This window comes from Eucalyptus grandis, chromosome 3 (assembly GCF_016545825.1).
Source record: "Eucalyptus grandis isolate ANBG69807.140 chromosome 3, ASM1654582v1, whole genome shotgun sequence".
NCBI lineage: Eukaryota > Viridiplantae > Streptophyta > Magnoliopsida > Myrtales > Myrtaceae > Eucalyptus > Eucalyptus grandis.
In genome coordinates this window covers 8,084,769-8,095,725 of record NC_052614.1, presented here as the reverse complement: position 1 = coordinate 8,095,725, position 10,957 = coordinate 8,084,769, and the positions used below count along the sequence as shown (strand labels likewise).

Sequence of the window (10,957 nt, the reverse complement as noted above, 5' to 3'; positions counted from 1 at the left end):
ACAGCTACCTCTCTCCTGTTAATAATTGATTGAGCTAAAAAGTGAAAAGTATACATTCATACAGCTTAGAAAATTTGAAATAGATCATCACTCTTTTCGAGGAAAATCTATTAAAAAAAGAATTTTAAATTACAAAGTATCATACTTTTCATTTTCTTAAGAGCATTAAGGAACTGCCAACAACATGTTCCAACCTACCATTGCTTTTCGTGCTGAAATTCATGCACATGGGCCAATTAAATTTCTCCCGTCGATCCCCCAAAAGAAATTCCACAAAAGGTTTTGTTAGCCTTTGAGCACATGAGCTTTACCCCACTCAGTTTACAGAAATATTAGAATGTTGAAGTTGCAAAAGCAAAGTATCATAGACCAAGATCAATTCACGATAAACAATAGGATATATAATATTTTAATTATACGTGGGCAACTCCTGACCGCTGCTTTAATTAGTCTTACTGTATGGTGCAAAGATAATAAGTAGGACATGTAAGGAGTTGTTGACACTTTCCATCATTTACTCCTGGAACCATACGCAGCATGCCCCGAATTAATTATTTGGCCTTATCTGTAAATTACACAAATCTGTCTTAATTAACGTCTCTCTGTGTTAATATACTCTCGGATTGGCAACAAAAACGACACGTAAGTTGAGACCTTATTTTAGAAAGGACCAGCTAATTCCTCGTTGTTTAGTTAGGGTTTCGTTCCATTGTTAACCTAATTTTGGGTGATAACCCGATGGAGGCTAGATTCCACTGACTTTTTAAAATCAATATTTAAGTTGTGGATCTGAGCAAAAAATACTCAAGATCAGCCCCGTCAATCTATTCTAAAAGTTAAAATTGTTCGATAAAATTGTGATTTAATATTTTAATATTTTCTCACGGTTTATCTTGAATATTTAACGCCTAAATAGCTTGCTTGAGTCTACCTCTGTATTCTCCTTTTTAAGGAGATTCTTTTTTTTTTTTTTTTGGGTAAAGGATAAGAATATATAAAGCTTTAACTAACAATTACAAAAAATCCGGCATCACAAAATTTGCACTCAACAAGACAACAAGTTAGAGTGAGTGGAAGGACGCCGAATGCAAAAGAGGACCATAGGAGTGGGCCTAAAGAAGCAAAAACAGCCAAAACAATGGCAAAAGAAAAGGAAGCAGCGGGAGGCCATTGAAGACCAGATGAACCACAATTTACACCCGCATCCGCCAACAACAAAAGTGAAGAACCGTCAAGGAAGCAGCTGCGCAAAGGAAGAGTATCCAGACAGCAAGCACCGCTAGGGCCCTACAGAAATAGAAGAATCCCCATCTGAAAAAAATGATTTATGTTAGTTTTCTTGTGGTCAAATATAAAAGCGGCTCGAGCAATAGTTAAAGAAATATGCCTGATGCACAATGCAAAATCAATTCGTCACAGGTTAAATCCTTGATACCCTATATATGTTTCCAATGTAAGACTCAACTTTCTACACAAGAGTGACAAGGAATATATACTCAGGACAAATTGCATCTGTTTCTTGAAGAAAAATATGTCAGAGGTTTCAAATGGAGGGTCATTGATTTGTCATGATACAATTTGGTGCAGCTGTCGACATTTTCCTTCTTCTTTCCTATTGCTTTTTTGCCGTGGAGGACATCGCACCATTTATTAAAATAGTTTCAACTCTATCATCGTAGATGATGAGGCTGCTCCTAACCTATTCAATAGCCTTTTACATGCTGCTAATCTAATTTCGCTTCGCAAGTTAATCTATTGAAGAATGATTGTTCTAAGCACTATGTGAAAATGACAAGGAAGTATAATTGGAAGAGAGATGATCAAGTCAAGACATAATCAAATGCGACATGTTTGGTATCTTACTTTTGTGAAATGGATCACTGGTGGAGGCAAAGATACATTGACACGCGATCGCGGTGCCGTAACGAACCCGTTACATAGAAAAAGAGTTGAAATCACAAAAGGTTAGTCGGTGAAAAGCACAGCGATTGGAGAACTTATGAGGTTTATCAATTTCCACTTGCCTTTTTTCCAAAAAAAAGTTGGGTTATAAAGAACCATTTTCCGATTGAGAGCTGTACTCTACTGATTATAGTGATCACTTTAAAAAATTGGGTGGTTCTTTTGATTTTTTCTCTTAAAGATAATTAGGATATTTGGTGTGATGTGCACTTGATGCATTCAAAATTTCCTTGGGATCGTTTAACTTAGACACCAAGATAAAGAATATGTGGAAGAGAGAATTATATCATTTATGTATATTTCTTGTGTATCATGATAAAGAAGACTATGAGTTGACTGTATGAGATAACAGTATATTATTATATAAATTACAATCAATCAGAGGTATATATAATTTATACACGATCTCTATAAATATAAATAATTAACGATTGGCTGAGCCCACCTCAAGGAGCCCAACTCGTCATTGTCCTTAAAAATAAAAAATGTAAAAAGAAAAATACAAAAGAAAGAAAATTGAGAGTAGAAGAGAGAACATGACGAATAGAAAGGAAAGAAAAAGGAGAGACATCAACTATTTTGTGAGGGAGAAGTAGCATCCTTCTAGTGAAGATGTGGCCGCGAAACCCAGTCAGAGTTGTCTAAAATGTTAGAAAGTAGTTCGCGAGATCGAAGGAAAAAAAATGAAAGGTTTTAATCATTGAAATCCTTGAATTTGTCTCTTAGGCGCATTTGATAACGTTTTTATTCCGGGAAACAATTTTTGAATAGAAATAATTTTTTATTTATTTTCATTCCCAAGAATAATTTCTGCGTATAAAAAACGCTTTTGGTAACTGTAAAAAATTTCAATTCTAGGAACAGAAATGTGTTTGTAAACTTGTACAATTTTGTTATTTCTTTTAATTTTTCAATATTTTTATAATGTTTTTCATTTTTTTCTTTTTTTTTTTCCTTCTTTCCTTTGTGGCCGGTTCTTTGGCGATCGACAATTGGCTAGGCGAGGGCTGGCAAGAGCCTTGCCAGGCCACCGGTGAGGCTTGACCTCACCTAGGTAGCGTGAGGTTGGCCTTGCTCTAGCCTGGTGAGGCTCGGCCTCGTCTTGGCTGGGCGAGCTTGAGCTCACCCAGCCATCCGTGAGGCCCGGCCTAGCCTCGGCCACAACCGGGTGACGTCGACCTAGCGGTGGCCTGGTGACGCTCCGACGAGGTCACCGGCCCTCGTCAGCCAGTCGCCAGAGAGGATGATGGTGGAGAAGCCGAGACGCCGGAGAAAGGAGGGACTTGAAATAGAGGGCAAGGTTGAAGAGAAATAAACAAAAGAAGAGTTTTGAGTTTTTCTTCTTTTGTTTCTTAGAAATTATTTCCAAGAACAAGAAACGAATTTTTTCTATTTCTTGTTTCTGTTTAAAATCTATTTCGGGAACAAAAAAATAGATTTTTTGTTCCTGAGAACAAAAGTTTTATCAAACGCTTTTCTATTCTTTTTTTTTTTTTCCCCGGAACAAAAGAACATAAATTTTTGTTCCTTGGAATAGAAACAAAAATAAACAAACAGGGCCTTAATTTCTTCAACAATAGTTAGAGTTTTCTTGCTTCTTTGTGTTAATTCAAATCATTACAACTATAATAAATTTATTTCAAATGAGTTTTTTTTTATTACAAAAAATTCCAAACTAGTATATTGGTAATAAATTTATTTTCGTTAGTTTTTATTAAATTTTACTATTAAATCGCTGAGTTAAATGACACGTGAAAGTTCATATGAGCATTAGTTTGATATTTTATCTTTGCGTTTGTCACAGATGTATCAGTTTGTGATTTTTTGTGATATCAATATAATTTTATGCTAATAGTCATCAAATTTGTTACAAATATATCACCGGCTGTTGCAGCATGGATGGTAGAGCCTTTGCTCTCCCCGGTGGAGGCCAAGGTTCGAAGCCCCTGCGAAGCAGGGAGGCTGAAGCGCTGTGTGGCGATTTACGCGTGTCGCCGGGGTGGTGGTTTCCCTGCTATCGACACCTGGGGGTTTACGTGAACGGCTGCCGGCCACAGTACCGGTTCCTCCAGCACCGAAAGAAAAAAAAAAATACCAGTTTGGCGTTGTTAGTGGTGAAAAAATTAATTTGAGGTAAATTTGTCACATAGATATTGGTTTGAGGTTTTTCATAATATTAACCCTTGGTGTAAATAGTTATGATATATTACTCGAAGAAATCTACACTTTTTGCGAATTGTTGTGCAAATTTAGAGTAATGATATTATACGAACATTTAAGGAAAAAGAAAGCTTCACAATACTTATATTATAAGATTCTAATAGTTAACATAACATTAATCATTTTATCAACTTATATATTTAAGTATATGATGTGATGTTTTAACTTATTATGGTTTGTTCGTGCTTTAATATACCTCAAGTAAGTGTAATTTACGTATTATTATTTTAGTAAACGTAGTTGTGTGCTGATATAAAATATTGTGTCAATACTAAAGGAACTTCTTTAATACAAAGGATTTAATTAGAAGAAAGAAAGAAAAATTAAGAGAGAGGACAGGGACAAGGATAATAAATAGGTAGCAAAATGACTTGAAAGTATAAGAAAATTACTTTTTGCAAGGAGAATGACCAACGCCTTACAAATTAGAGTCCTAGGTGTCAACATTATAATAAACTTTAGGGAAGAACATTTTTATTATATAATTTTATAGACAGGTGTTCTTATTTCTCATTGCACCAAGTCAAATAAATTTTGATAGATAAAAAAGAAGATTGAAATCAATTATCGTTGAAGAATGTTTCATTATCGCCTGCAATTTATGTCTAAATATTACGCGAATAATAAATTTTTTTTTTCATTCGTTCATTTTTTGTAAGCGATGTAAGCAATTACTTATAAGCAAATATATTTCAAGCCATTCATATTTCGCGAAATAAACTCATCCTAAACATTGACATTCAAAATAGTATTATTGATAGCTTGAGAAAATATTACACAATTTGTCACATATCAATTTAATAGCAACAGTAATACCAACACTCATACTGTATCGTCTCTTATATGTTCCACTTCCCCTATATATTATCAGTAATCCAATCCATATGAAATCTAATTTTACGATTCATTGTCAGAAATATCATAAGAAAATAATGCCGTGAAGTTCCTAAAAAAAGCATCATGTTGTCTCGTCACGATGATAATCAAATCATGGCTATCTTCAAATTGCTATTTCATCTATATATATTGGCGCACGAATAAGAAATAGTCAACTGTTGTTGGATAGGGTGGTCGACGTGCCGTGCGAGGATGTTCCAGTCTAGCACGATCATAATTCCAATCGAACAATCATTTGACTATTCAAAATTCGATGCTTCGAAAAACCTGAGATTGGCTAGTAAATTAGGAGCTTTGGCTTGACCTTTCGATGGAGGATAAGAAGCAGCATCATGTACGAGTTGGATTTAACAACGTTAGATTTCACTAGACAAAAGGCTCAACTATTTTGGTAATTTAACTCGATATATAAATCGAGAGCGCCTTAATTACCTAGGGTTCTTCCATCACTGAGTTACCAGATCTTGACTGCAACTAGGTTTATCCACGCTTTCAGATGCGAGATCCGTAGAAGTTTTGAGTTGGAGCATGGATTTAGGAGCTGGGTTTTTCTTAAAAATTGAAATTCCGATTAAAAAAGAGCATCGAAGCTGATGGATTTACGCCGTTCGTACCTACATAGTTTGCTGGACTCGATGCATTGAACTTTGGTTGGAATTACCGTTCACTTTTGTCCTTTACCACTCTTCAATCTCGACCTAAGGTCTTGCACATGTCTAAGACTCTGAAAAGACAATTGTTCGTGGATCAGTTGAGAGAACGTGTGATGCATGGTCTCCTAGCTACAGCCACCGCTATTACCCAAAATGATCGAGACAGCTTTTCTTCTTTCGCCTTTTCCTTTTCGTTTGGTTGAAACGTCAACTTTCCTTACTGACCCCCATAAATATACAGTCCTTCCAAGCATTCCCGTTCTCCAACTCAGCCCTGTAACAAAAATAATTTATATTCTCGTGATAATATTATCCTTGATCAATGTAAGACTATAATTTATATAATTGGTCATTCATAGGTTTGGAGAAAATAAAGTATAGTTATTGCTATTGTCCAAGTGTCTACTAACGACTCTGATCACGTGTATCTAGTTATATCGGTGCCAATACCGTTATTTGCATTCCAATAACTATATACACTAATAATTTAAAGATTTTGAGTGTATGGTATAATAATTTGGCCTTTTGCTCATACGTACATCTTTATTTAAGCTGTAACTAAAGAAAATAAAAGAATGATATTGTCTCGATAGAGTATGATGCTGGAGCACATTGGAGCGAATATCTGTTTGTAAAAAAAATTGAAGCAAACCAGCTTTCTAGGGTAGACCCTTTCTTAAAGTAATGTACAGTTTTGTATATAAAGAAAAGGACAGGACTGATGAGAACATTATCAATATTCTTCGAGAGCAGAATTTTGTTCCCAATTATAAGCATAAAAAAACGTAAGAAAGTACTTACCAAAAAAAAAAAAAACGTAAGAAAGTTTAATAAAGAGTATCAATAACACCATGCATGTAATTAATATTGGCGATCGGCTCATGTTTGATACGTCAACCTCACGATCAGATGACTAAAGTAACGTTTTTTATTAGTCTTAGGAAGTACCTTAGACCGACCGCTTTGCTTAACTTGCTATTTAAGATTTTGACCAGCACTCACAATTTCTTTTTTTAATGTCTACCTTAGCCATACGAGTGTACTTTATTTTGGAGTTCCTTGGTTAAATTACCGGGTGGTGACACTAACTCCAAGATTGATTGAGGGGATTGTGATGCTCCACGGTAAAAGTAAGACCCTAAAAATGCAAACTGAAGCCCCCTCCCTCCTTCCCCCATTGCCGCCGCCGTGCCTTGTCGTGGCTTGCTTGACCGCCATTGCATGTTGCTTCCTTTGCCTGTCGGGCCGTCGTCCTGGTTCGATGTTCGGTAGGGGTGGGATTGTGATCCGATGGTTGGCGGGGTCGCCTGGCTCAGACAAAGTTTTGTACCGACGACGACAGATCACGCCTATGTTCACAGTGTGCATAGCAAAGTGGCTTATGGGATAGAGAAAGGGCAGCATTGAAAACTAATTGGGGAACCAACAAAATGCAAAGGAAGAATTAACATGTAATAGTATGTCGTTTATGATAATATGTCGACCTCTGCAAAGGGAAAAATGGTGATGTAACTTCGACTCCTATAATTAGAGGATCCCAATCTTGATTAAGATAATATCTGAGATATTTAATTTTTGTTCCAAATCTGCAAAAAAGAAAAAAAGCATAAGAAAAATTACTGTGCTAAGCTGGAAATCAAAACTTGGGACTAAATGCGGAACATAATATTTAGAAAATTTGGAACGTAGCTGTGGAACCACTAGTTGAAATCTGCTTGGAACTTAAGTCTTTTTGTTGAGCTCACTTAATAAGTACATTATAACCATAGAAAGTGGACTTTCGTGTCATAAAAAATGAGGTTGCAAATTAGATCTAGTGCCTTAAAGTTTTGCATCGGACACAAGGATCCATTCTTAGGGTATGATTTTTTTTTTTTTTTGTCACCATCAATTCGTTACGTCGCATCAGTCCAAATAAATTGATAACGATTTTTCAATATAATCCACTTAAATTTGACAATACTTTAAGTGGGACCCATGTAATAATATATCGTCCTCACTTGGAATATGCTTTATTGTCATAAAATTGAAATGGAATTTAGCAAAAGATCTCGATAACACCACAAATAGTGAATTTTGTATTCATCTCTCTCTTTAAACGTTAGCCAAGCCGATCGGATCATATCGACCTTTTCCGTCTTAATTCTACCACAGTGTCTCCCAAACTACTTTGGCTCATCTACCAAGTAACTCCGGGTAAAAATTTCTAGACACATTAGGAAATTTCAAAAGGGAAAAGGCTCACGACAGCAAGAAAAGTCTGCCCACGTGCGTGGTCTGCAGAGATTTCTCTTTATGGCCATGATTGTCTCTTGAGGTGGAGGGACATTAAGGTGTCCATACGTGAACAATGAAAGTTTCCAGATAAAGGAGTGAACGAGCACAGCCGGAACGTAGAACATCACTAGCGCGAACATCTCCTGGGCGAACTCTAATACAGAAATCCGCATGAACTACTTCGATTCTACGTCGTTCTTCTTTTCAGCAAGTCATGATCATCATAAAAGCCCAGTCAACCGTAAAAAAACACGTGCGATATACAAGTACATAGATTACAGATGCATACTGATAATAGCAAGTCTTAATATGTGGACAGAATCAAGAACGTTGCCATCCACATGATCTAAGTGATCACTCCACACTGACAATAGCTCAAAGATTATTTCGACGGTTAAGGTCACATATACTTTGGATCGGTGCGCACTTCCAGAAGAACCCTTTTGCAGGAACTTCAAATTATTCTCAAAATAAGCAGCGTTCAATCTACGGGATCCAATCTTCGGTGCCGTATAGGATCGAAGCGAAAGGTCCCAAACCCGAGGTCATCTCGGCGAGGTCGGAGACCCAATTATCCATCTCCAATCCTTCACTCCACCAGTTATGTGCCTGTCCATAGGAAGTACCTCCGACATTTTCGTTCTTGCTCATACCCTCATTATCAACTGTGTTCATCACTTGAGAAGTATTTCCAGACTCGTTGAGCCTAAAATCAGAAGCGTCAAGAATCTCCACGAGGTCCAACTCCCCGACAGTGCAGTCCACCATGAGCGGCTCCAAGTTGGGCTCTTCCCTGGACATGGAAGCCGGCGATGAGACGTCGCTTGATTCGTACTCTGACGATTGCCCGCTCTTTGCCGCCTCACTGGTCCCCGATGGCTGTTCCATGTGGTGGAGCGTGGAGTCTCCAACTAGCACCAGGTTCTGAGTCTCGTCCTGCATTATTGAGGAGGTGGCCATCGGGTTGATCTTCTCAGTTGTGGAGAGGCTTGGCTTCTTCTCTCCTTGTTCCCTCTTGGCCAAGGTGGAGTTCCAGTAGTTTTTTATTTCATTGTCTGTTCGCCCTGGAAGTCTTCCCGCAATGAGAGACCATCTACACAGATAGTTAAACTTTTGGTGATTAATTATTCATTTATCAAGCAAAATTTAATTAGTCCTACGCATGAAAATAATGTGATGCCATGCATGTGCATGCATGAACATATGCAAACAACAAGCACATAAACAATTAAGCGCCAAAGGCAAGTTGCCAAAAAGATAGGCAACTTTAACATGGAATTCTCTGGTGCAAATCATTATATTTTAATATGCATTTGCCGAAAGAATTGAACGATTAAGAAAGAAAGGCGATGGGCTTTATTTTATTTAAACAGCAAGACAATTAAGCAAAGAATGAAATATCTGATTGCAAATTTCTTCCAATGAAAAATGAGAATTTCTAGCTTCTCTTTCCCAATAAATAATTCACTGAATTAAAGCAGGGCAAATATGAAAAGGCTGAATAAATTACCGGTTGCCCAAGAGTCTGTGAAGCCTAATGATGAGGTCTTCTTCATCACTGGTGATGTTGCCTCTCTTGATGTCAGGCCTCAGATAATTCAACCACCTCAGCCTGCAACTCTTCCCACATCTCTTGAGACCTGCACAGAAGACGATGATCCAAACAGAGATCAATCAATCGCGCACGACCATCGTTCAAGAACACCATGAGCACTACCTCTCCGCTTCCTCAGAAACGCTACAAAGAAAAAGAAAAGCCAAAAACCTAACACACGCAACTTAAACAGCAGGACTCATATTAAGACTTACCAGCTCTTTTGGGAATGTTCCTCCACTTCCCTTCGCCGTGAACTTTGATGTAGTCCGTGAGTCTCTTGTCTTCATCAGCAGTCCAAGCCCCTCTGTTCAACCCTTCGTCTTTTGAGCAGCATGGGCTCCTTCCCATTGCTGCAACTCTCTCTCTCTCCCTCTCTGTGTGTTCTTGTGAGAGTTTGTGAACGCTCGTGTCTTTGATTTCTGGCAACTTTTCTACAGAAAGTAAACTATTTTTTCCATTTAAATCGGAAGATCCGGGTTCTTTATAGAGGCCTCTCTCTCTCTCTTTCTCTCTCTCTCACACACACACAGAGGTCTCAACTCAATAATATTGGAATAAAATTATAAAAAAAAAAAGAAAAAAAAGCAGGACAAGAGCCCCATTCAGATCTGACAACTCGACGTGTTAAACTATCGTCTTTTTTCTTCACTTTCCAAAAAGATAAATTAGAAATGAGCAACTTGCACCGGCGCTTTGACGTCCACATGCACGATGACTTCATAACCACCTTAGCCTCCAGACGCTCCTCTTGAAAATCCCCACCATTTCTTGTTCTCTCTCTCTATTAAATTTCACCATCATGATATGTCCCACGTCCCCCTTCCAAAGACCACGTGATGGCTACGGCCCATTTTGGACCGGACACGTGTCCCCGCGGGGCTTCTGACGTACGTGGACTGATTATGACTCTAAGTGCCTTTGCTGCCATATTTGCTTAAAAACTCGGGTACGGCATGATTATGTTGTCTTATGACTTCTTTTTTTTTAGTGGAAGTCATAAAAATAATCATGACATGCATCTACCTTTCGCAGCGATTTTCTAGCGTTTCCGCAAACTAACTTTCCCACGCAAGTTCGTCTAGAAACTTGAAAGTTGGTTGGGGGCAGAGGAAGAGACAAGCTACCCGGGAGTGAAAGGAGACAAGATATTTGTAATCCATCATCATTGTCCTTTTTTCCTAGAATACTAAAGTACCAAGTACACGAGTCATTATATCAGATTGAATAACGTGTTTCTTTTCTTGGTCAAGATGGGTATAATGGTCTCATTTCTCTACTCTATCTATTCATTCCTTTGCGATCCGACTTAAATCTTCTTGTCCTTGTTAGGGTTTGGTGTTTCCTCTCTACA

General features: G+C 37.7%; 1 protein-coding gene across 1 annotated transcript; it reads right to left on the bottom strand.

The window, feature by feature from the left end:
- Positions 1–8,230: 8,230 nt before the first annotated feature.
- LOC104436343 (anthocyanin regulatory C1 protein) lies at positions 8,231–10,311 on the bottom strand. Its single transcript, XM_039308201.1, has 3 exons — positions 9,819–10,311; positions 9,520–9,649; positions 8,231–9,102 (listed from the first exon to the last, which is right to left on the bottom strand). Exons 1-3 carry the CDS (start codon positions 9,952–9,954, stop codon positions 8,496–8,498), a joined length of 873 nt encoding a protein of 290 aa, XP_039164135.1. The 5' UTR covers positions 9,955–10,311; the 3' UTR covers positions 8,231–8,495.
- Between the last annotated feature and the right edge of the window lie 646 nt (positions 10,312–10,957).

Bases quoted from the DNA above. Each gene is read 5' to 3' on its own strand.
- LOC104436343 (XM_039308201.1), bottom strand. From the start codon at position 9,954: ATGGGAAGGAGCCCATGCTGCTCAAAAGACGAAGGGTTGAACAGAGGG. The intron at 9,650-9,818 runs GTAAGTCTTAAT...TCTTCTGTGCAG, and splicing joins GAACATTCCCAAAAGAGCTG to GTCTCAAGAGATGTGGGAAG. The intron at 9,103-9,519 runs GTAATTTATTCA...CTATCTGTGTAG, and splicing joins CACAGACTCTTGGGCAACCG to ATGGTCTCTCATTGCGGGAA.